The sequence below is a fragment of the Oryza brachyantha genome, chromosome 4 (genome assembly GCF_000231095.2).
Source record: "Oryza brachyantha chromosome 4, ObraRS2, whole genome shotgun sequence".
NCBI lineage: Eukaryota > Viridiplantae > Streptophyta > Magnoliopsida > Poales > Poaceae > Oryza > Oryza brachyantha.
In genome coordinates this window covers 10050931-10076772 of record NC_023166.2, presented here as the reverse complement: position 1 = coordinate 10076772, position 25842 = coordinate 10050931, and the positions used below count along the sequence as shown (strand labels likewise).

Sequence of the window (25842 nt, the reverse complement as noted above, 5' to 3'; positions counted from 1 at the left end):
GGCGGCACGATAGCTGCAGGTGCTGCCGGCGGTGCTGGGGGCGGGGAAGAGGTCGCCCGGGCTGGGGGCAGGGTCGGGGACGCGGGCGCCGGCGGCAACACTGGGGGCGGGGAACGCGGCTGCCGGTGCAGGGGGCGGTGACGCGACTACCGGCCGGCGCAGGGGGCGGGGGCAGGGGCGGCGAAGCGGCCGCCGGCGCTGGGGGCGGGGAAGAGGTCACCCGGGCTTGGGGCGGGGAACACGGCTGACGGCGCAGGGGGCGGGGACGCGGCCGCCGGCGCTGGGGGCGGGGACGCGACCGTCGACGCTGGGGAGGACAAGCAGGCGGCGGCGCTGAGGTTGCAGGCGACGGCATCGTCGCATGTGTGCTATCCTCCTCCTCCATGGTCTATAGATCCAATCGAACTGTGTTTTTCCCTCCGTGATATTACTTCAGTCAAGGGTATTTTTGTCTTTTAAAAAAATAAACCTAAGAGATAACTAAGATCTAACAGATCGTGAGCGGCAGTGGTATGCTACGGAGGTTCAGAAAAATGGAGGATATATTGTACAACTTGACAAACTCAATAAGAAAGGGGACAAAGTTAGTAGCATACAATAGATTTTCTCATAAAACAATAGATATATGAAAAATATGTATGGAGAAAAATTATATGTGCATGTTAGTAATAATGGGTAGTAGGTATAGTTATGACGCAACAATTAAAATGAAGTTGGTGTTACTTATTATTGGTGTGAATTATTTGGTGAAGGGTTATATGACGGTGTATGCTTATATGCTGCAATATTAAGAATTTAGAAAAGGTCATGTGAATTTTTTTTGTTTTCTATATAACATGTTCTATTTTTCCTATGTCACAAATATAGTCACAAAATATTTTTCTATTTTTCATGTATTTTTTAAGTTTTTTTTGCATTTAACATCACACACGCGGTCTCCTCACGGTAACCGTGATTTCGGCTGCAAAAACCGCGTGGGAAAGCACGGTTTTCTCCGTTCTCATGCGTTGTTTCAGCAAGTAGTTACCGCGGTAACCGCGTTTACCGCGTGGTTTTGAATTCAAATTGTTTATTTTTCAAATTCGTTGCGGTGTTTGCGACATCCACGGCTGCGCGGTGCCGCGGTTTTGGCAACTCGGACGGTAAGTGAAACCCTGACTCACGTCAACGAAACGAGCCATCTATACTATGGATGGACCGAATTTAACCTAGTTTTACAAGTTGGAGGGACAAGATTTCCGTTATCGCAATTCAGGAATACGATTTAAACTCGATTGACAGCCGAGGGACTTAACTCGGACCTTTTCTCTTGTTGGTTTTGCTCTGCAGGCCTGTCCTACACCTCGTCATCCCAAGGCCCATAATGAGAAGCTGTCCATTAACTGCATCCATGCATGCTCGACTACTCCAATTCCCAGTCCGGGCACCATCAACCGGCGAAGAACATCCCCACAGCACCACATGCAGCTGGGGGCCTCAACGGCGACGAGGTGAAGACAACGGACAATACATCACATATTGTTTCGGTTTATTCAGTTCCGATTCGAATTTCTCTTAACAGAGATTATTTCGGAAAACATGTGTTAGGTGCTACCCGTATACTATTTCCACGCCCCCCTTAATTACGATTTGGCTAACCACTTTTCCCGTATATATCTCTCGATCGAGCACTATCTTCAACACCTTCGTCTCCGTTGCATCGAAACCAAAAAAAAGTTGCAATGCAGCTCTCTTCTACCGCCACGCTCGCATCCCACTCCTTCCAGTCCCAGCCTCTCCTCTCGCACTCCCTCAGCGACAACAATGGCTTCACTGCCGGCGGCGGCGGCGGTGGCGGTGGCTGGCGGTCATCGTTGGCCGGTCCACGGCAGCCGAAGCGGCTGCACTCCTACGACGACTTGGTGCTTGCCGCCCGTGACGGTGAAGGCAACGACGACGATGGAGGGATCGAGGCCTACTTCAACCGCTGCCATTCGACGCCGGGGTACGTGAGCTTCGAGGACGTGATCCACTCGGCGGAGTTCAAGGAGGACATGTCCCGTCGGTCGTCGCCGGAGGCTTGCGTTATCAGCGACCCGCTCGTGCGATCGACGTCGCGGCTGTACGCGACGAGGGTTCAGCCGCGCCACCGGCGGAGATCGCCGGGGCCGCTAGGAACCCGCCGCGGCGGTGCCATGTATCGGCTCATCAAGAAGTACGTGCTCCCTTGCCTAGGGTTTGTCGCTGACATCATCCGCCGAACAGGTTGATCAAGTCGTGGCACACCACCTCGATCATCATCGGTGAGCCATTGACAGACAGATCAGATCAGTCAAAAATAACAGATCAGCCAAATATTCTTTGATAGATTCGCATAGGAGATCTATAAATAGCGCTAGCTATCTCGCATGCGAAATCTACTAGTAGTTAGTTAACAGCCTTGTGGTGTCTCATGCAAAAGAATTTATTTTAATCCGTCAATGGTTTTTTTTTTCCGGGAACACATGATGTATTATTTGGTTTATTTCCATCTTGTATTCGTGACAATGCAAATGTGATTTATGGAGTGGCAAATCACAAATTGCTCTAACCTAGCCCACCTTTTGATAGGACTAATTCATAACATGAACCCTGGCTCAAGCCTGAAAGATCAGTTCATAGCATGATGAATATTCATGATACTACATTGAATATTGATAGGTTAAAGGAGATGGGCACTTGTCAAAGAGAAACCAAACCAAATATCGATAACCTGTCTATATATATACAACATCTTTTGTTTTGTTTGGGTTTTTTTTTTGTCACTCCTAAAATCGGCTAGTCTCCAATTCTGTGCACCTGATCAGTATATCCTATGGCGCGCGGGCTAGTAATCGTCGCGGTGTCGCCGGTGCCTCGCCGTGCTCCTCCGATCGCCACCGCCGGCGACGTAGTCATCAACATAGACTGGCCTCTCTGCCCGGTCGCCTCCGAACGAGAACCACCGCTGCACAAGCACAAGGAAGCATTAATTGCCAGTGCACGTGTTAACACACTTACACTAATGCATATCCTGAATTCTGTCATAGCCATGGTGCTTGCACTGAAAACATGTATTAGCAAACATACCCTCGTTCTTGAGCCTCGTGACGCCTGGGACCTGATGTATTCCATCGCTCGGAGGAAGAGATCGTAGCCCCTCTCGGTGAAGTTCTTGAGGTAGAAGATGAGGATGTCGCCGGCGTTGGCACGCAGGTAGCGCAGCCGCTCCTCGATGTTGGGTTCGTACTGCATCACCAGCGGCCGCAGGAAGGTCTCGTACACGATGTCAGTCCCCTGGTCCAGAGAGACAAGTAAATCTTGTCAAGTTCAGAGTTCAGACAAGTAAATCCTGTTAAGTTCAGAGTTCAGACATGATAAAGAATGCAGTTATGTGCAGCTACAACTTTGTTGCTGGACTCAGCGTTGCAAATCTTGTCTTTCAGACGAGATTAGGAAATGCAATTATGTGCAGCCGCAGCTCTGTTACTGTACTCAGTGTCGCAAATCTTGTTTAGTTCAGATATGATCAGGAGATGATCTGCAGCCGTAGCTCTGTTACTAGACTCAGTGTTGCGCATATTAATCTTGTTCGTAGTTCAGACATGATCAGGAGATGCAGTTAGCAGCAGCTTTGTTGCTGGACTGAGTGATGCAGACATAGCATTACATACCCTTGTCTGGGGGTACCACAGGTAGACGAGGAAAGCCAGCTTGAGTTCGGAGTACATTGGAATCCTGTCATTCAATGAAGGGGATTGTCAGGTCACAGGGAGCAGATTGCATGCGCAGCTGATGATGAGTTGTGGTTGGTGAATATACTTGGAGGTCAGGACGCCAGCGATGTCATCGAATATGAGTAGGATGACTAGTATGATCCTGCAAGATTTGCTGGAATTGGTCAACTTTTACAAGGTCAAGATCTCTAAACCGTAGACATGGTATTTCAGATCCCCCATTCCACCAAGTCAGCTACCTTAAAAACCTCAAAACACTTCAAAATGTAAAATTAAAGCGAGCATCCTGCTCTTCCAAATCGCAAAATGAGGATCTGCTACTGAATTCCACATAAATGCAATAACAGATTAACATCAATTCTCAATCCCCTTTGCAAGGTCCTCTGGTTTACCCAAATTTATCGATTTCAGCTGATTGTAAGCATCAACCTATCACCTAGAGACCAATTTAACACACCAAAAGAACTAACTGCTCCAAGATAGGGCTTTCTGAATCAGTACCAGTACTGGCACCAGAACCGAAGCTGGTCTGTCCGGCCAGGCCGCTGCTCGATCGCCTTGAAGCACTCCAACGCCGGCAAGGCATACCCGAACAGCACCCTGCATCCAATCAAGCAGACGAAACACACCATAGCAGGATCATCAAGAGTCCATGGCGATGCCCCGGAAAATTCCCCCCCTACCCCCCACCCCCACACCACCCACCGGAACCGGAGAGCAGAAGAGGTGCACTTACGTGAGCGCTTTCGTCAGGAATTCGGCGTACATCCTGAGAGCTACCAGCGTCGAATTCTTGGGAGGATCAGAAACAGGCGGCAGGACCTCTACCTGCCAATCTTGCTCGAGCTCCGGTGAGAGTCCTTGCGATTGCGAAGAAGAAGATAATGGCGTGAAGTGACCTGTTCGGTTGGCCGGCTGCTTCTGACTTGCTTACTTGCCAAGTTAGTTACGAAGCGGGACAACCGGACACCCGGCGAAGCAGGTGGTTGGCTCGCTCGCTCAGCTGCTCCTCCGCGCCGCTCTGGCAAAAGGAGAAAATTTACGGCTTTGCCCTTGGGATGGTCAATGACGGGTGGGGCCACCCGGATTAGGGAGGGACTCGTGATGAACTGGATCAAGGAAGCGTTTGTGATTAGCGAATATACTAAAGGAGAAAGAGGAAGAGTGAACCTATTAGAATCGGTGGTTTAGGGTCAGTTTGGTTTTTATATTTGGGGGGAGTGATGCGACGCAAAACCTGCTAAAAAGGTGATGGTGAGATGATAATTATTGAGTTAATGATACTCGGAATTCCTCTCTTTATGTCGTTGGTTGTTTTCAATCTTAATAATTGTACTTTGCTACACAGAAAAAATATAATAGAAGTTAGTATTACAAATGCTACGTGGTTTTAGCTGTTGGATATCATGCCCATAATAGAGGGGAGAAATAATTTAAATTGTTAGGAATACCCTTGGCCCCACCTGTCAGCTTTCATCTTTCTCCTTATCCCATCTCCTTTCCTCCCTTGCACCACGACAGAACATATATCCTTGCCTCATCACTCATCAGTAGGCGCACCATTGCCGCTCCTCTGTCATGATCCCTTCCCCAAGCATCAGAGTACATCAATAGCTACAGGGGGCGGATCTAGAGGGTGGAGCACCTAAAAAATCTTAGCTTAAGCTTGTGTGTGTATATAAATTTAAGAAAAATAGTATACATTAACATATATAAATTGTTGGAATTATTAATTGGGCTAAGACCCATGTGTAGAATAATTCCTAGAAAAATCACAAAAGCCCACCTCATGGAAACATGCATGAGAACATTTAGTACCACCTTGCTAGTTCTATGAGAGTGAGACCTCCTTAAATATGAGATTGCTCTCTAGGCTCTTGAGCAAGAAGGAAATAGAGCAACACACATGCGCTCGCTCGCCTCGCCTTTCGCTTTACAATGTCATGATTTGTTTACGCGATAGATTAAATCATTGTGTACTTATACTTTCAACATAAATACACTTCTAATCAATTATATATATGTGTGTGGGGTAATTTAAAAGGTTATGTAAGTTGAACCACTTATAATAAAAATCAATAAATCATGGACATGCCACTGCGTAGCTGGGGGGGTCGGGTCAGCCGACCCCGATGATCTCTAATAAAATTCATTGTTGTATTGTTTAGGTAGCTAACATGATATTAAAAATTAACTAAAATTAGTGTATTCTGATCTCGATAACCCCAATAAACTAATTTTTTAGCTATGCCCCTGCTCTGGGCATGGTGCAAGGGAGAAAGGGGATGAGAGAAGGGAGGACGAAGAAGGGTATGACAAGTTGGGCCAGTGTTATTTCTGACATTTTGTAATATTTCTCTTACTAACTGAAAATACATATTTTTAATGCGTATGGTGTTCAACAGTAAATATCCATATTTTGAGAGTATCATCTCCTAAAGCTTGAATTTTGTCATGTCCAGTAGCTAAAAACATAAAGTGCGGTGTCCTACATAAAAAAAAAGAGAAAACCGTAATTTTATACATAAATTTGGGGAGCTGGATCTTCTTCATAAATTTAGGAAACTTTTAGGTTCAATTTGTAGTTACTATGGTTTTCACAGGATATTTCCTCCATATAGAATTGCATTGGAGAAGTGGGTATAGCTTAACTGTTAGATTCATTGAACATACCGACTCAAATCCAAATCTTGAGTTTTTTTTACCATTTTTGAAAAAATATTTTGAGGTACCATATTTTTCAGTATAAAAATTTAGTATCTTGAGCTATAATGTAGCTTAAGGTATCAAAATTTTACACTAAAATTTTTGATACCTAAAGTTACTTTTAAGGATGGTAAAAAAACCTCACAAATCTTAGACTGACCTAAATGCTCCGTTTCAGTATATGCTGGCCTATTGAGAACACCTACATTTCTCCGGAGATACAATATGCATGTGTGCATTCAGGAGTGAGTGTGCGCATACTGAGAACACCTACATTTCTAAAAACAATATAATTGCATTAAACGTACAATTATAAGATTTCTCTTTAGATACAAATACCAATGCATGACTAAAATTTAAGGGGTGTCTTTAGAATGAAGCTTACTAATGTAGTTGAACTAAATACAAGACAAGTAAGAATCATATTTATAAACATCTATTAAAAATTTAGGAAAAACTAATATTTTAGCCTTCTGTTTTATCTAGCTAAGCATGAACATGTCTAGAACTTCACTGAAGCATATACATTGGGATCGCCCCTGGCAAACACGCACGTTACTATGCACACTAACGAATGCTCCTTAACACGCGTCTAAAAAAACACAATCTCAAAAAAGAGAGATGAGAGATAAAGTTGTGAAAAATCCTATTAGTGAGTTATCACCTACTCCTATCAACTTAGATTAAAAAAAACCCTGGAGCAATGTTTTTTTTTTCCTTTTCAAATCTCAATGTTGCATCAAAACTACTTGGTATTTTTCAACATCAACCTGCCAAAGTTGCAAGAGGAGCCACTAGGGCTGTTTTAGCTCCAAATCCTTATGATACTTTCAGTTGTGCAGTAGTAACATCTTGTAACTTGTGTAATATTGCTGCTTGCATTGCGCATTGGGTTTGGCAAATCTGACCGTCTCTGTTAAGGGAGCAGGGGTAATTAACTAGTAGTCAATTGCCCCTTGGCACTGGGCTCGGGAGCTTAGATAATGCGCTCGTTGCTGAAACTTCCGTCAGGTTCGTGAAGCGATGCTAATGAGCAAAATGACAAATTTAGCTCAAATTTCGTTGATCTGATGCTACTAGAACTTAGAGCAGTCAAAATATTTCTGGAAGGAGCAGGCATTGGCTATTTGGCCTGAAATCAAGACTGTTCATATATGTCAATCAACACGAAGAGAAGTTCCGTTTACTGTCATATCGTTTTTCTTTTCTTTCTTGTTTCTAAATAATTATAGGTTGTATACATCTTAGCATCTTAGTTATGCAGATCAATAATTATCTTGGTATAAATGGTCTGAGATCAATAAAACCTTGTTTTATCTTAAATAAAAGGTAAGGCTCCATTTCATACCATCAATTCAGCTCTACTTGCACCTGCCAATTACTCCTACCAGTTGCAAACCTAATGGCTCAGTATCCTATATCATATCCAAAGTACAACACACGCATCATAAGGTTCATAACCCTGCCAATCTGCAATTCAAAGATGTGAGTCACAAGCATCATCAATTCCACTAGTGCAAACAATGACCGGATCTTATTGAATAGGAACATGACCGTCCTGTTTACGGCAGTTAATCGTCTTTTGAATAGGAACATGACTGTCCTGTTTACTGCACTTATCAGCTCTCGACTACAGAAAAACGGCACACTGATGCTGCGAGCACAGTCGACGCCAGTGATCCCAAGATACGCTTGCCATGGCCTCAGATCAGATGCAGCTGGAGCCGCATGCATGCGATGCGATGCATGTGGTTGGTTTTGTGCTTGATGATGAGTTGCATTTGCATGTTTGGCGATGTGATGCATCAGAGTCGCATGCTCGTCCGATCGCTGTCCCGGCGTGGCGTCGCAGTGAAGAGGATATGCAGAAGAAGCAGAAGTGTTTTAAATACCCTGTTCGATCTGAAATCTGTCTGGAGTTCTCGTTGATCAAGCGCACTGTATTGCACAACGTATTCCTGTGTGATGGTGGTATCCATGAACCCAGCAGCGTTTGGATGAATCTGACCTAACAACAGAGACGCAAAGATCAGTCGTTGTGAGCTTGCTAACTACTGTACTACAGCCTACAGTTACTGGGGTTGTACGAACATATTGCAGCAGTCTAGAAGCTGCAGACTTGCAGTGTTGCAGAGTAAAAAAAAAAAGAAACAAAACTTGGAATGCTTGAAGCATCATAAATTAAGTTTCGTAGGGTAGTTAGGGACAAAAGCTTAAACTAACCTTATGAGTTAAGAGTGTTGTCTAAGCTACACTCCTAGTACTATATGATATGGCACTCTATGTTCCACTATTTTTCTGCTTGAGCTATCCTACAAATGACTTCTGAATTCTGAAAGATTCATGGCCTTAGCATGATTAACCCAGTTACTCCATTTTACATAAACTTGATTGGCCAAATTTGCTATCTTTATTGGACTGTCCTAGTAACTCCCAAGACTGGTCAACATTTAGGTTTGATTAGACTAACACTCATTTGCAGACTTAAAAGGACTCTGCTGGCCGCTGGGGGGCCTAGCTGATATTACTAATCTGTCCTGGCTTGTAAGAGTTAAGTTTCATGATAAGTAGTGATAAATTCATGGACCCCCTATGTTCTTACTCGATGCATTCAAGTTGAAGACACTGAAAGGGACTTGTGATTGTGGGGGACTGTGGGTAAGGCTTATTCATGGACATAACTTAATAGTCCTAGTAGCACTTCTACAGACTATTGTTGGTGAAAAATGGAAATTTCATGCTTGCAATAACATGGATTAATATTTCTGGAGTCCTAGTTAAGAATCCAAGGCCAATTCTTGTCATGAAAACATACACTTCAACCAAAATAGTCATATAGTATAGTGTCATAATTAACCATGTAGACAACTCACAATGGTGTATTCTTTCTGAGACAACTTGGTGGTGGTAGAATTCTAGTTGTATAATTGAATTTACAAGACTAAATAACCAAATTTTCCACATGAGCGTTCATTGGTGAGCTTCCTATTAATTTGGTGAAGTCGCAGGTTATCTTGAAATCAAACCGCTTTTAATTAGAAACTTTTGGGGGAAAAGGTGAACATTTTTTCACTCAAATTGAAGATGAAGACAACCGCAACCAGTATCTGAAATTAAAGTGACTCTTGGCATAAAAAAACGTAATCTTAGACTATTACATCAAATAGTATAATTACTCTAAGACCACTCTCCACATCTATATAGCTAGGATTTATTCAGCCCATATTGGAACTCAAAAGGAACTTCAACTAAATATCGATGCTTTCAACAACAAGAAAAAAACTAGAAAATTTGAATGCGGGTAAACAACTTTTAGGTTTGACCATATCATATAAACAGCCTCTAGCTTGGCTGCACGACAACAATATTTTTAGATTCGTTATATACAACACTGTCTGCACTTTACGTTTGATAAGCAGCTACAAGGTATGACAGAAAATGGGAAATTAGTGGTCAAATGGCACCATCTTGACACTGTCAATGTTTCCAAAACGATTATTAATATTGGCAACAAGGTACAGTACATGACATCTTGATATCACAATCTCTCGGATTAACATCATCTGGTACTGCATTACTTCATAGAAACCAATGGCATAAACGCCAAATATTTATGAGCTGTTGGTGAGGCATTTATGTCTCAGATAACCTGCAGTGCTTTCATGGACCTTGAGACCAAGGAGCAGGGTTTGACCCATCATTCCTCTGAATCTTGTCATGAAAATTTTGACAGAACATAATGGCAGCGTTTAGTTTGCAATTTTTTTTCAAAAACATCGCATCAAATCTTTGAACACGCATTTGAAGTATTAAATGTAGTCTAATTACAAAACAAATTTCAGATTCCGCTCATAAACCGCGAGACAAATTTTTTGAGTCTAATTAATCCGTCATTAGCACATGTTGGTTACTGTAGCACTTATGACTCCTAATTAGGCTCAAAAGTTTCGTCTCACGATTTTTCCATAACTGTGTAATTAGTGTTCATGTATATCTAATACTTTATTTAGATATCAAAAATTTGATGTGATGTTTTTTTTAAAAAAATTGAGAACTAAACAAGCCAAAGTATCAAGATCAAGATGAAGATGAATTATGAAGCGAAATTACTTACCTCCGTCCCATATTATATGGGATTGTCCCATATTGTATGGGATTTTAACTTTTCTTTAATGTTTAACCATTCGTCTTATTCAAAAAATTTTGAAAAAATTATTTAGTTTGTTTATTATTTTATTTATTATTAAAAATAGTTTAAGTATTAATTATAAATTTTTATATTTATACTACATTTTTAAATTTGACGAAATCCCATAAGTGTTCACAGGCTTTAGAGCGAGCCATTGACATCATGATCCAGAATAGAGTTAGAAACAGAGACCACAGCAAAGTGATCAATTAGCCATCTCAGCATTAATTAATCTACACTAATGATCAGCATCAATTAGTTTTAGCAACTGTACAATCATCTCCTCACTTGCCATTCCTCTGTGGATACAGAAAAAGAATTAGCGCCAAAAAAAAGATTTCCATCTCTTGATGAGACTAATTAAAGAAAACAAAACGCGGTCCTCAAGAACAGCTCTCCTCCATGGTCGCCGATGAGTAGTCCTCGAAGGTGATGCACGACGACGAGGGCGACGGCGACGGCAGCGACGGGCTCGGCGAGGACGCCAGGCTGACGAGGAGGTCGATGAAGGCGCCCACGATGACGCCATGGACGCCCTTGCCGTTGAGCTTGAGGTACCACGCCAGGAGCTCCTCCAGGCCCTCCCAGTCACGCAGCCCGTGCGCCGCCACCATATCCGCCATTGACGAACGGAAGTCGCCGTACGGGTCCTCTGACTCCACCGTCAGCACCACCGCGCCACCCTTCAGCACGGCGGCCTCCGTCGCAATCGCGGCTTCGTTCTTGCCGGCCGTCGTGGTTGTCGCCTCGTCGACGTCGTCGTTCTCGGGAGCAATGTCCATGGCGGTCGCCTCGTCGTTCTTGCCTCGCGCCATTTCCTGAAACCTCTCGTGTTAACAGGGCCGCTTCTTCTTGTGTCGTCGTCTGGTAGGTAGGGTACTAATCATAGTAGGCGACGTGCACCGCATTACCTGCTTGGGCAAGAACTCCGCGCCGGCCGGCTCGAAGAAGAGCCGCTCCGACCGGACGCCGCGCACGACGGCCGTCTCGCGCAGCTGCAGCTCCTTCTCCTCCTCCTCCTCCGCCGCAGCCGGCTCCACGGCGAGGAAGCTCCGGTCAACAATGCAGGGCGACGCTTCGTCGAGGGACGAGCGCCGCTGGTTGAAGTGCTCCGACGACGTGTCGTACACGGTGTTCACGGTGCGGTACACGGAGGCGTCGTCTTCCTGCCCCAGCGCCGGCCACCGGAACGAGCTGGTGCGTGGGTGCCGGCACGACGGCCACGGCCACGACGACGGCGCCGGCGGGTAGCACAGCCGATGCCGGCCGTGGCAGTGCGGGGACGGCGAGGGGGAAGTCGGCGACACCGACTGCGGCGGCTGCGGGCGATGGTGCACGTCGCGGAGCTTGTAGAGTATGCCGGCGAGGCCCTTCTTGGCCATGGCGGCAGCAGCGGGCGCCTGGTGGTGGTGCCCCCCACCGCCGCAGCCACCTGCCGCGGCGCGCGTCCGCTTCCTGAGCCTGTGGAAGTGGAGGTGGGGAGGGTTCAGGGGAGGCATTGCGCCGCCGTGTCGGCCGGAGGGGGTGGATGGATGGATGGTGGTGGCTTTGCTGCTCGCTGGGCTGCGTTTATTTTTGCTTGTTTTTATAGAGAAGGAGAAGAGAAGAGAAGAGGTTGCAGTAGCAGGTCATTTACGACAGGGTTGGAGAGGTTTCAGTAAGGAATTCAATACTGCCATTGAATGGTCTATTGGCCAATGACGAGCACAAGATTTGATGTGCTGTCTTTCACTCCCAGCCACTGTGGGAGTAATATTTGCTTCATTTTCTTGGCGTCATTTTATTTTTTAATTTTGACTGAAGATTGATCGTCCATGTACTGAACCTCCTGTAAAAGTTAGTAAAGGGGGTGACAAACGGCATATTTAAAAAAATATTTTATGAATAAAATTTTTATATACGTATTTTTAGCGATCTAAAAGTTAAGTCTGGAAAATAAAGTTAAGTGAAATTACCCAAAATTAATTTTAAATTTAAGTTTAAAATTTTAAATTTGGGTTATAAGTATAAACATTAGCGAAAGAGAAAGAGAGGGGGTGAAAAAAAATTAACATTAGTATGGTCATTAAAAAACTCGAAAAAAAACCTGCTGTGAGTTTCTACAGAAGTGTTTCTGCGCATCAGCGTCATCACTCCAATATCAGCCAATACCTTCGGAGTAGGCATTGTCTGGCTGCTGCTATAAAACGGGAACACCTTTCAAACAAAATTTTTGATGTGGGAACATACCTTAATTCCATTTCCATCGAAAATGGAAAAAAAGTTTTACCTTCTCCATCTGGTCATAAGATATTTGATATTAAGTAGGAGTATAAGATTCTTGAAATTAAAATCACAAAACGAAATAAATAATCATCAATTTTATAGGACAAGTTTGTAAAAATCTAATAAATATATGACATGTGATGGTATTTTTTAATGCAAATTTGTGCAAACCATTTCTTTTTCAACCGATTATATGAGAAGTTATTGATGGTCAAAGTTTTTAAGTTTGACCAAATATTATTTGAAAAGCAAAATATGTACGAATCAAGATTTCTGATTGGAGGGAGTATTTCTCATACGCGGAAAGAAAAATCGAGTTCACTAAACAACACCCTTGTGTTCAAAGTTTGCATACTGTTGCTCTTTTAATACTGTAATACCGTATCATAACCTTAAACATAATTTAATTAGAGTTTGGTGCTAACAACTTGAGCCACCGCAACATTTGTGTGCTATAACTTGCCAAAAGCATGGCTTCCACCTAACGTTGCTCTTTAATGTTCAGTTGTAGAAGATTTTAAAATTCAGAAATCAATGGAGGAAAGCTTATTAACAACTGACATTTTTTAGATAGCCATGTCTGCCGCGAGGATTGTGGTATGCTCATCATGTTCCTTACTCTCTGGCTTGATCAACAGCTTTCCTGATTTTTTTTAATGTGTTGGAAAGCCACTTTCTGATATTTTATCTGATAGCTGTTTCTGGCTTTGTGCTAGAAGGAAATGCTTGAAAAATTAACATCAAATCTAATAGTTGTGCTGGTGCAGTTTTCTTATCTACAAGTCTCAAGTACATTGGTTCGTTTGTTTATTTTTGGATTGCACTTCTTTTCTTATTGGAGCATTTACTGTTCGGAATTTTACTCATATAACTTCCTCTCTCTTTTCTTCTACTGGAAACTGATCATATCACTTTCTGAATCTCACTTTTCATTACCACTACCTGAACAGTCACTGTTCCTGCCGGATTTTTGAAAATAGAGATGCAAAAATGAAAATCTATAGTAGATGTTCCTGGCACAATCTGCAAGCTATTGAATGCAAGGTGGCAGGTGTAAGATGTCACAGCTATGTTTTCTGCTCCTGCTCTGCAAAGACTGGTATGGCCAAGACTTGCCACCAGAAAAAAACATTCATCTGAAGAAAAGAAGACGAGCTGAAAGTACATTACAACAGGCGATGGATGCATATTTCTGAAGATCAAAATGGAGGGATTTCAATCACCTGAGGTGAGGAGTGAGAAGGGATCACAGACAATCATGGGTTGGGCAATGTGACAAATTTGAAACATCTCATAGGAAAAACAAGAAACCTCTCTGGCTGATTAAATAAACAACGTATAGTTGCCACCCCCTGTCCTGTACTGTCATCTGCAAATAACCATGCGAGTTTCTTGGGTTGCAGTCTTGGTAGTTTAGCTTCCATCGAGACGAGCTTAACCTCCTCACGCGCGCGAGCGTGTCATCGTTCTCGAGACCAAACACTTAGCTTGATTGCTTAATTAAGCATCGACCGCTGCATCTTTTGAGGAGGGAAAGCTTTTGTCTGTTCATGTCATGGTTAAAACTCAAAAGACATATAACATATTTTATATGGAGGAGTATTTGTTTCCTTTTCGTAGTAAGCTCGTACCACGTGGGGGTTGGAACGGCATGCGGAGAGGCTTACTCATGGGTGATTGTTTGATTTTTTTTATGAAAAAAAGTCAAATGATATATTTGTAAGTTAAAAATAATTTGTAAATAAAATTTTTATACGTATTGTTAGTAATATAAAAGTCAAGGTTAAAAAATAAACTTTGATAAAAAACATCAAAACCAACGCCAAATTTAGGGTTGAAAATTCAAATTTTAGCTTATAAGCATAATCAAATGTGAAAAGATGGGGGTATGTATAGGGATGTTTTTGGGTCAATCTACGGATAATTTGTGGTCGGTTCTAATTGAGTTTTATTTTATTATTTAGTTTATTTAGTTAAATTAGAATCAGCTACAACTTGTGGACCGATCCATGAGTGGATCATCGGATCATGCGATCAACGGTCAGATAAAGCCAAAAATCATATTTCTAAATAAAAAATAGTTTGTGAATAAAAGAATTATACGTGTTTTTAGTAATATAAAAACAGTGGCTGAAAAATATGCTTGATGAGAAACTTAAAATTAACTCATTTTATATTAAAAATTTAAATTTTGACTTATAAGTATAATCATAAACGAAAAGACGAGAGTTACAAAGGTCAACTAACATAGGTCAACTAACATGAACTAACATGAAGGGTATGTTGGCATTATCGTTCTGCCGTGGTTGATCATTTTTTAGTGAATAGAATACAAAACTCGTAGTTTGTCGTTATCCATACCCACATGCGACGGTGTTAGGTTATGCAAATTTAAAAATTATCCTTTGACACGAGAACAAAACTTTAAGATAACTTATGTCCAAGAGAAACAATATACAGGGGGACACTGGCCATAAACCCCTCCTAGTGTGCCATGAATCCATCATGTCCCCTATGAGGTTCTCCTCCTCAGGGCAAGAAAAGGTTGGAATATGCAAAAGCTTTTGTTTCAACAAAAAAGCAGATCCTAAAGGCTAATAAAGGTTGACCTAAAGTTTTAGTGTGCAGTGCCTGCACTTTTCAGGGCCTAATGACCTGTCCCCTTAGCAAAAAAAAAAATGTGGGTATAAGCTAAGGAAGGCTGAGGCAATTATAAACCGACAAAAATGCCTACATGGTCATCTTTGCTTTAATCCCTTATTCCAGGTTCTTGGTTGTGTTTGGAAGCCACCTTCTTGTTCTCTTGCAGTGGTTGCTCTTCTTGTTGATGGCGTAGTTTTTGTTCATGTTTTGGGGGTTCAGGAGCAAACAGCCTTATAATGCGTGTGTTGTTGGATGGCATCATATTAAATGGGTAAAAAACAACACAGTTAATAATTGAGACTTTTGTTGGCATTTTGATCATTAGCCTCTCATCTAGTTTAACAGGCGATGATGCATCAGATCAGGCACCAGCAGAATGCCTGAATTTACTTTGACACATGAGGACGAAAGAGGAGGTGATTCCCTTTGATGCTGCACATAGTTATGGGAAGCAGATTTGGAGCATGGGGAGCAGAAGATTCAGACATCTCTTGACATATGTAACACCAAGTTTTGGTTCTACACAAAATTGTTAATTCTCCAATGCAGATAGAACTTCTGTAACAAAGGGACAGTAATTAGCAGCTCATTCAGTAAATTCTCCATCTGCGCATTCGAAGTTGACTCCTTGCTTGTTTGTTGCGTTGACAGCATACCACTTCTAAATATCAATCTATCACCCTGGGATTCCCATCGATCATCATCATCAGCTTCGAGAAATGTTTAATTGCTTAAAGACATAGTGACTAGAATTTAGAGCCGATCCATGATCAAACCAGGAAGCAGGCAGGATCACCATCAAATGACAGCCTAATTATCACACTTTGGGCTAGGTGAACTGGTCATACATACATGGGGAGCTGCGTGACTAATCACTGGGTTAAGGCACGGTGAGAAATGCACACGAAAAACTTAACCCGACAAGTGTGACTTAAACAAATCAACGGTGGTTGTAGCTGTAGGTTGTAGGAGAAGTTCTTTTTTTCCCTCGTATTTTTTTTGTTCTTTTGCATGTCAATGATAGCGTGATTGTTTTAGTTTTCATGGCGAACCTTCACATGTTGCAGTGGGAGTGAGGTGACCTGCTTGCCTGTAGCTAACTGATCCTGTCGAGAACCATTTTTCTTCACCGTGGGATGTTGTCTATGATTGCATTTTGTTATTTTCCGGAACGATGGGCATGCTGCGAAGTTGACGTGTCATTGATCTGCCACGTGTGAATATGCTACGAGTTGACAAGTCACTGGGTAGGTGTGTGGATTGGCCGCCGTAAGAGGACAATCCTAGCATACTCCTCCATGCGACTCCTATGCTTTTTTGCAACGTACCATACTCATAATCATTCAATAGAAATTTAGAGGAATGGCAGAGGATTTGGTGAAGTTCAAGCGATTCAAATAAGGCCTTATTATACGATTGCGAGTAGTTTATAAGGCTATGTTTTTAGAGTTGTTTTAACATTCAAAATTGCTATGCATATGACTCAACCATCCGACTTATTTATGATTAGATTGATCAATGGCTGCGGTGCATATCAACAATCACTCATTTGATTGATCTATGGTTGCATGCTTATAGTTACATAAGTCGTATAATAAGATCGTATATATAGCGGTACTCTTTAACATTCTTGAATTTCAAGTATATCAAGATATCTTATTTTTTAAGTATAAAATTTTGTTATCTTGAGTACCATAAATTTTTACTAAAATTCAAGGATAGTAAAAAAAACCCATATTCTTAAGTAAAGTTGAGCTAGGTTTTTTTTTCTTACTCACGATGGTCAATACTTTCTAAACCGCTCAATAGTGCATTTTATTTCTACAAATACCACCAAGTAAAAGTAATATTTAGACTTCATATATAACTATTAGCTTCTGTTCTATAATGTTTGATTTCATATACAATTTTTAGACTCTATTTATATATAGGTTTGTATTTCATGTACAAGTCTTAGTTTCTATCTCTATAAGATTTGGATTTCATATATCTGTATGTTTGAATTAGATTTCACATATAACTCTTATATTCTATGGAGTATTTATAAATATAAAGTATAAAATGAAACGGAGGCACAGAGCTCAACTTGAACGAACGTGATATGGGCCAATTGAATAGATAGGCTATTCCTCCATAGCCTGGCCCAATCAAAGGCCCAGGATGTGAGCTCTCCAAGACCTGGAAAAAACTCAGGGTGGAAATTGTAAAAGCAGCTTTGCTCATGGGTTTCGAAAAGGGTTAATTGGATTCATTCCATTATAATTTTTATGGTTTCGAAATATGTCATTACTATTCATCTATTTATAGATATACTATTATAATTTAACATGCATTTCATACGTACCACTACTTAACTATTCAACGCCAAAGAAATTGTTTTTAGACCAAAATACCCTCTTCTTCTTCCAAGGTCCCATCTTGAGCAGAACAACATCCCCTTGCTTAGGCACGAACCAGTAAACTACCACCACCGCGCGAAAGAAAAAATTCATCAAAACCCCCAACGAAATAAAAAGATTCTCTCTTTCTCTCGCCCCCTCCTCTCTGCCTCGATTGATTTGGTGTTCTCGCTTCCTGTTTTTGATCGCTGTTGGTCGCTTGGAGCCTATCTGGATTCAGGAAGGGAGGAGAGATACAGAAGCAGAAGCGAGCATGATTGTTCCAAGGCTGGGTGGGTTCTGAGCTTGATTTCAATTACGTGGGGAGCACGACCTTGTTGGCGAGCGCGAAGCGAGGCGGGCAGCGAGGGCGCAGCTAGCGGCCCATCCGGCGAGGAAGAGGAAGCCCACGAGCGACACAGTGCGGCGGCGTAGGCGAGGGCAAGTGCCGGGTTGAGCGGCAGCGAGGACGGAAGGAAATGAAGGAGGAGGAGGTTGGTGAAGAGGATGGACCAGGCGAGAAGTGGTGCGCCGTGGTGTGCACCGTGTGCCAGTGTTGTGGCCGAAAGAAGGCGAACTGCACCTCCAGGCTGCTCCTTCACCGTCGCCACTGCTGCCATGGACGACGGTAGGGGAAAGACGGGGACAAAGGAAGAGGGCAGTTTAGTGTAAAAACAATTTTTCAGGTGCTAAACAGGTAAGTAGTGATACATCTAGAATACATGTTAAATTATAATGATATATCTATAAATATAATTGACATATTTCGAAATCGTAAAAATTATAATGGTCCGATCCAATTAACCCTTTCGAAAATCGAAGACGAACCCGAAAGCGGAGGTGCTCGCCCGCGTCGCGCTGCGCTCCGATGCCTCCTCATCTTCTTCCCCACCCGGCCTCTTCTAACAATCGACTAGCCATTCTTCCGTAGATGATGGCTTCCTCCCGAGTCCAAGCGATTTTAATCTCGATCCGTGCCTCCGTGGCGGCGCTTGTTTAGGGTACGATTTTGTTCCCTAAATTTTTTTTTTGGGGTAATGTGGAGCCGCATTTGGTTTTAACTTAAAAAGCAGTAGAAAGAAGGGGGCAACACTTGTTGGATTGGGTGTTTGGAGTCGATTTCGTTATGCTTATTTGACCAATCTTCATGCCGCTGCACTGTAGATCCTGCTGGTTGGTGGATTGCTGCAGGTTTCTTCGGTCATCTGAAAGTCTTGGTAAGTCGTGAAACTTGAATTCTTAGTAACATGGCTTAGAGATGTTGCAGTTGGAATGCTTTATGTTGCATTTCATACAAGATACAGCGACACAACTTCAACCATGGATATGTGTCTCTTCCTATTCCTAATGTGGTAGTATATTAGTGCTGTCTATTCATCAATGCAATGTATCTGCCTTAAGAATATTGATGGTCACTCGTAACATTTTTTACTTTCTCCGATAGTGTGTTGTATAAGTTGAGCACAGATGGTGGTGATATAACTATTTTTTGCTACCAAGATGGCTCAAAGGAGTCCCCCCACGAATTTACAGGACATCATTCCACAAGACAAAGCTAATAAAATCAATAGGGACAGTGCAACAGAACGAATGCTCCCTAGATCATTTCTTATGTTTTCTATGTTTATGCAGCAGTCATGCTCATACCTGTTACTGGTTTTATTGGGACAGAATCCATATTCTGTTGGTTCTTCCTTTTGTAAGTAAGCACCAAAAGTGCATCGGCATGAAAAAAGAAACTCCGTTGACATTCACTAGTTTACACTCGATTTAGCACTCTTGGATGAATGTATCAGTTCTTGCCTTTTCTGCTTATTTCAAACCGATTTGCTATGGAGTTAAGGAGATACATGAAACCAATAGTGAAGGTGTACAAATGCAGTTTACCTCTGTTTTCAGTAATCCCCCAGGCGTCATTTGTCTTTGCTTTCAGGTTTCTCTTGCCAACTGTAATTTTGGACCATGAAACTTAGTTCCACAAAAAAGGAGAATCTTGGGTAATGCTTTGTCTTTGTCTGTTTTGCATTGTTGGGTTCCTGACTGGTTTTGCAAGTTTTTGTGATTTTCATTATGTTGAAGGAGAATCTATGTTTGAATTATGTGTTCTCTAGTCGTTCAGGACAAAGCGAGTGCAGGCAACCTCACAATTCCATCAATTATTATTAGTTAACCACATATTATTTTAGGCTAAGCCATAATATATTTGGTCTGCAATTTAATTCTAGTTTCCTTTCTTTTCTTTTTTTGCCATTCAGTTTTGTATTTTATTGCCTGGGCCATCCCTTTTCTGTTGTCTTGTCATTAAAATACTAGAATACAGCTAGAGACACTGTTGTTTTCGTTGATTGATGGATAAAATTGACAAATTTGCCGTTACCAGTCAACAGGGACCAAGGGACATCTAATTTTCACGCAAATGTTTTTTTTCCTTCTTAATTCCTTCTTGCTTTCCCCCTTCTGATGTGATTTGAATCAACTTGTAGACTGGCTGGTCTCTGTGTGTGATTATGAAGATCTGGACTTAATCTGAGGTGTCTTTATCAAATGAACATAAATATATCAGCTTGGCAAAGTTGACTAGAGAAGCATTAAGGTAGGTTGCTGCGTCACACGGCACGTATTCATATGGATGTATATTATGAAGAGATAAGAGTGACGGATGCTGAAATTAATCGCTATTCATTGCATGGCGTCACCAGCAGCGTTCTTTTCAACAATTTCAAATATTATATCTCTTCCTAATTTGAAATTGCATACCTTTTTCAATACATAATGTCTTTTTCAGAGATAGTAGGGTGTCCATGGAAGGCGACCTCATTATGTTGCAACGTGGGAGCAGCAGTACCAATTGGTTAGTTCAGCTAACCTGTGATGACAGACTCATATAACATCCCATTTATGTGGTTGACTGTTCTTGCTGTGATTTTTCCCCATTTTCTATGTTCGATCTGGTTACCTTGTTTAATGAAACAGCGCAGCGAGCGAGAGTTCATGGGTTTGAGTAGTTTTAGAGAAAACCATCATGTGTATCAGAACAGTATTTTTCTCAACATTTTCAGAGTAAATGTTTTTAAATGTTCTCTTTTCATTTTGGAAAGTAAACAAAAACAAAACAAGGATGAGAAGTCTGGTCCTATGTCTAAGCAAAACTTCTTCATTTAGAACCACTAAAGAAGGAAGCCATCGAAGGGGATGGATATAGATCCCCAGTGTATCCATGATGTATCAAAATTGTGCCACTAACACATGGATTCATGCTAGTCTCACAATTTTAGTAAGGATATATCATGGTTACACTGGGGGGAATAGGCAAAACAAAAGAGAATTACTGGACCTAGGACTTCATATAGACGCCTTTTTCTTGATGTTGCTCTTGTGCCAAATGGAGAGTTGCCCCTTTTTGGGGGGTTTAAGTTCACCCCCCCCTGCTCTTCCTGCCGCTATTGCTGTTGACGTTGTTGTTGCCATTGTCCTGCTGCAGGAAGTCGAGGATCACGGGGCTCTTGCACTGCGGGCACCGTGGATCATCCTGCGGGAGCATGACGTAGATGAAGCAGCGTGGGCAGGCGGCGAGCACCATGGACGTCGCCTCCGGGCTGTTGGACCACTGCAGGCCGTGCTCGTTCTCCGACGACAGGCACGAGCTCGGTGACGACTCCTCGTCGGCCATCGCCCTCCGGGGCGACGAGTCACCTCTCGCCGGCAGCGAGAGGTTCAGCTTCAGGTCGATGCCCCTCGAGCTCTTCTTGTTGCTGCGGCTCATCCCGAGAGGTACCTCCCTGCCTGCACCCATAAGATAAAAGAAAAAATGTTTCTCAGCTGGTTGGTCAAATGGAAAACCTTTGCACCACTGTTCCATGGAGCTAGAGGTCGGAGTCGGCATGGCGAGGGAGCTTACTGTTGCGTAGGGCCGGCGAGACGTGCAGATGAAGGTGATGGCGATTGGAGAACGATGGATGGATGGATGGAAGGGGAGGGAGGAGAGTTGCTCGGGGTGTTCTTGGTGTGGTTGGACGGAGAAGAGATCACGAGTATTTATAGGGGAGATGGGTGAGGGAGGAGGGAGGTCAATTGGTTTTCTTAAATGCGGCATTAAGAGTATTGCAGTACTATACTAGACGCTACACATTTTATTACCCGAGGTATTCATGGTTGGAGAGTGGCATGGTAAGGGTTGAATAATCTGTATTGGGTGGGAGAGGCGTGCGAGGTGAGAGGCTTTGTTGTGGTTGGTCGTACACAGAAAGGTAGAGAAATCTAAAACGAGAAAGGTAATAGGCTTACTGTTGATTTTTTTTTTTTGGTCATTGGTCTGAGAAGAAAAATCTTCTTTTGTTCTTACTTGTGCAGCTTCTGCGGTAGCTTTTCTTTCTTCTTGTTAACGAGTTGTTAATGAGTATTGGCCACATGATTGATGACTCTGGCAATCTCCCAACAGTGAGCCTGGTTGAAAACTGAAACCCATGATAGGCATATCTAGTTTAATTGTGTCAAAAGTTTGTTACTGGCTTAGTTACCTCCAGTTGATTTTGGTACAACCTGGCAGTGGCCATGTAAGCAGGTTAGCTCGACTCATTGGATAATTATGACGATTTATTTATTATTATTAGGTTAGGAGTTGAAAGTTGAAACTCATCAATTATATGTCCTTTTTGGTTGCTTCGAAAGCTTATAGAAATTTGACTGGCCTCCAATTGAAATCACTACTTCAATGTTGCCATGAATGGAATTTATTGGGCACACCATCTCAAATGTACACCATCGCTAGAAAAAATTGATTGGACTTGAATGTTGAGCCATGGTTTTGTTAATCGAATAAATAGGTTTCTTGAATACATATGCTTGCTAGTGCACCTTATGCAATTAGGTCTTTAAATGGTGCAATGCAACACCTATGTTCATGCACGCACCCATGCGTTGCGTCTGGTGCGCATCTTCATACAATGACGACGAGATAAGTAATACATTAATGCCACTTTGTTTGATGCACATAAGGGCAGAGCCTTCGTCCACTTTGAAATCTCAGCTCCGTTGGGTTTTTTCTTGTTTCCAGCTTGCAGTGTTTAAATGCTGGATATTAAATTCGTTGGTTGACTTGTTAGTGTTATGGAGATGTTGCAGCCTGATTGTGTGACTTAATCACCTTACAATTAAGAAATGGTTTAAACTTTGTGAAGTCATACTAGTATTAACCCACTAATGTAATCCCCGAGATTGCTTCCATATCCCACCTTGATTAATGATGATGACATACAACTCACTTAAAGTCGTTTTGGTTTGTGTGTTGCATTGGGTTTGGTCAATGGCTCAATGCTGCTACTCATCAAGGTTAAGAGATAGCTACCTGTAGAGAAAAAAAAAACTTGCCTCTGTTAGGACTAATTCTAGCATTAATGCTCCCGTTTTGGGCAAATAGAAGCAGTAATGGATGGTTTTGGGATCCAGAGCCAGTGCTATCGGCCTCGGGATCAAATGTTTAAATTCAGTTTACGTGATTTTATACTATTTCACCACCATTCATCATCATTCATCGATGGTGCGTCTAAAATTGCAGGTAAAGTCTCGAAGTTGAAGGCAACTACGAAGCGAAGAAGGTTGACCCAAATGGCGAGCTCATAACTGTGCCACTAGTTTACTGCTTAGTACTGGATATGGTATATAATTGTATCTTTGCACGTATATATTGCCATTAGTCGGTGTATGGGGGCCAAACCCATGTGCTCTTCTTTAATTCCATGGAGGCATCTAAGGAGCTTAATTAGAGATTATGAGGGAAAATAATCTCCACCGTGAGTTCTGCATTCTTATTGTGGTTGAATTGTGCAAAGCAATTGATTTCTAATGCAAAATAGTTGGATATATTGCGATTTTCGCATAAGGGACAAAGTTGTTGGCAAAATTCACAAATTAATCACTTTTGAAGCTCCAGGTGATTATCTGTTTAGGCAGAATTTCACTTATCGCTTTTTTATTTTGACTTTTTGAGGTACTTATTGAGATAGGCACAGCTCCTTCGGAATGCAGAAATTTTATAGGAGTTTCACAGGAATTACTTTACTTCATGTTAAATTCATCCGTTCCTAAGGAGGCTCTGATGTTTGTGCTGCTGATCTGTTTGTGGTGCTATAATTGATGCTCAGGTGGTGCTGATACGCCACTTGCTGCTGTAATGACGGCTGATGAGGTATCGCGCTTAGAGTGATGCTCGAATTATGTCGTTAGTTAAGCAAGCCATATTTTGAAGTGGATCCTATATGGCTGGTTCATTTCAGCATATGCTTTGAAAAACATCATATATTGCAAGTAATTTAGACGTCTTGTCTGAGTTTAAACTAATTGCGGATGTGCTGCTACCATGGTGCGTGCACTTAGCACATTCTCAACCGACTGTATGCATAATGTGCGTGTTGAGATATGGTGACGTGGTAGACTAGTAGGCGTAGTATGATGCAAACTTAGGGTTCAAATCCTGGTTCCTACGATATTACATACATATGGGCATATTTTCATTAGGAATTTAGTCGATTAGATATTTGTTGCTAACCTTTGTCTCATAGATCGAGCATGTGTCAGCGAACGCATTTAGGAAGGTGCTAGTATAGTGTGTTCACGTTTTCCATGTAACTAGAAAACAGTGGATGTAAACTCAATTTTAGATGTAAATTCTAGTTCAAGTTTAGGTTTCGAGATTGGTTTCTTTTATTTACTACTCCCTCCGTTTGAACGTAAGATGTTTGACTTTTTTTACTTATAATGTTTGATCAATTGTCTTTTTTTTTTTTTGCTTGTGGCTTACTTTATTATCAAAAGAATTTTTAAGCCTGACTTATTATTTTTTATATTTATACTAAATTTTTGAATAAAATAAATGGTTAAATATTCTAACTGAAAAAGTTAAACATATTAAATTATGAAATAAAGGTAGTATTATGGGGAGGGGGTTGGTACGGCGTGGTTAGCCCCTTGAGCGTTCCAACAGGCAAGCATGTTGTGCTGAAGACATCTTTGTGAATGTTTTATATGATATTTGTTGAATGTTTTAATAAACATTTTTTTAATGTTTTACCGGTTCATTTTGCGAATGTTACACATTGCGTTCTTTTTTCAGTTAATATTTTGTGACGTTGCAGTTTATACACTTGCATTTATTTCTTATTTGATGAAAAATGTTTCAGTGCTTTGATAATTTTGCTCCGCTCTTTTAGTGAATGTGTCTATAGTTAAAACTTTTATATTTACATTCTTAGCGACTTAAGCACTGGTGCTAAAAAATAATGAAAAAAATATAAAACAACTCAAAAGTTAAGTTTTAAAATTCAAAATTGACAACTACATGTATTTTAGCTAAAAAATGGGACCCTATATATACATTATATGTTCAGACCTATCTTAAAAAATATTTTCATTATACTACAATGGTGTTGTGTTTCATAAATACAACATGCTCTCTCCATTTAAAATATAATCATTTCTAGGATTAAAAATTTCTAAAACAATATAAGTATCAATGCACCGATTTTCATGATTCAGATCATTTCGATAATTATAGACTCAATCGGGTGCATTGAAAAAAAATTATGATTGATTATTGAAGTGACTGATACATATACTAAACAAACTAGAATTTTGGAACGGATGTGGTAGTTGAAAACAAGAATCAAGTTCACATTTCAGAGACTGGTGCAAATCACTTATTTGTGAGTTGGGATTGAATTATTGGTAAAATCCACCATAAGGAAGAGTTGTTTTTTTTTTTTTAAGTAATGCTGCATCCACCACCAGCAGTTTCAGTAAGCATCGCCATGTTCTGTATATTATACTTTCCCAAAAAGGAAGTAGTTTTGAAAAGATCGTTTCAACTGCGGTTTTGTTCAAACAAAAAAACTTCGACAGCTGGACATTCCTGAACAAATTTCATTGATAATTT

At 41.5% G+C, this 25842-nt stretch overlaps 4 protein-coding genes and 1 long non-coding RNA gene across 7 annotated transcripts; 2 read left to right on the top strand and 3 right to left on the bottom strand.

The window, feature by feature from the left end:
- The first annotated feature begins 1504 nt into the window (after nt 1–1504).
- Nucleotides 1505–2698, top strand: LOC121054223. Its single transcript, XM_040523327.1, has one exon. The coding sequence runs from the start codon at nt 1722–1724 to the stop codon at nt 2247–2249; it is 528 nt and encodes a 175-aa protein (XP_040379261.1). The 5' UTR covers nt 1505–1721; the 3' UTR covers nt 2250–2698.
- A 46-nt stretch (nt 2699–2744) lies between these two features.
- Nucleotides 2745–4685, bottom strand: LOC102704695 (putative HVA22-like protein g). Its single transcript, XM_006652208.3, has 6 exons — nt 4471–4685; nt 4236–4334; nt 3820–3876; nt 3672–3735; nt 3088–3294; nt 2745–2965 (listed from the first exon to the last, which is right to left on the bottom strand). Exons 1-6 carry the CDS (start codon nt 4500–4502, stop codon nt 2846–2848), a joined length of 579 nt encoding a protein of 192 aa, XP_006652271.1. The 5' UTR covers nt 4503–4685; the 3' UTR covers nt 2745–2845.
- Nucleotides 4686–10851: 6166 nt separating this feature from the next.
- LOC102709361 (transcription repressor OFP13-like) lies at nt 10852–12170 on the bottom strand. Its single transcript, XM_006653316.3, has 2 exons — nt 11541–12170; nt 10852–11447 (listed from the first exon to the last, which is right to left on the bottom strand). Exons 1-2 carry the CDS (start codon nt 12126–12128, stop codon nt 11013–11015), a joined length of 1023 nt encoding a protein of 340 aa, XP_006653379.2. The 5' UTR covers nt 12129–12170; the 3' UTR covers nt 10852–11012.
- A 5804-nt stretch (nt 12171–17974) lies between these two features.
- On the top strand, nt 17975–23857 carry LOC107304151. 3 transcript variants are annotated; one of them, XR_001550195.2, is made up of 8 exons: nt 17975–18612; nt 18738–18916; nt 19080–19132; nt 19360–19912; nt 20399–20508; nt 20701–20766; nt 21397–21686; nt 23470–23857. It is a non-coding gene; the product is annotated as an uncharacterized LOC107304151 (long non-coding RNA). The 3 variants fall into 3 exon arrangements; XR_001550196.2 differs by having other exon boundaries at nt 17981–18612; nt 19849–19912; nt 23470–23855; XR_001550197.2 differs by lacking the exon at nt 19360–19912 and having other exon boundaries at nt 17983–18612; nt 23470–23854.
- LOC102704413 (protein GL2-INTERACTING REPRESSOR 1) lies at nt 20927–21924 on the bottom strand. Its single transcript, XM_006652207.3, has 2 exons — nt 21814–21924; nt 20927–21698 (listed from the first exon to the last, which is right to left on the bottom strand). The coding sequence occupies exon 2, from the start codon at nt 21676–21678 to the stop codon at nt 21331–21333; it is 348 nt and encodes a 115-aa protein (XP_006652270.1). The 5' UTR covers nt 21679–21698; nt 21814–21924; the 3' UTR covers nt 20927–21330.
- Nucleotides 23858–25842: the final 1985 nt, after the last annotated feature.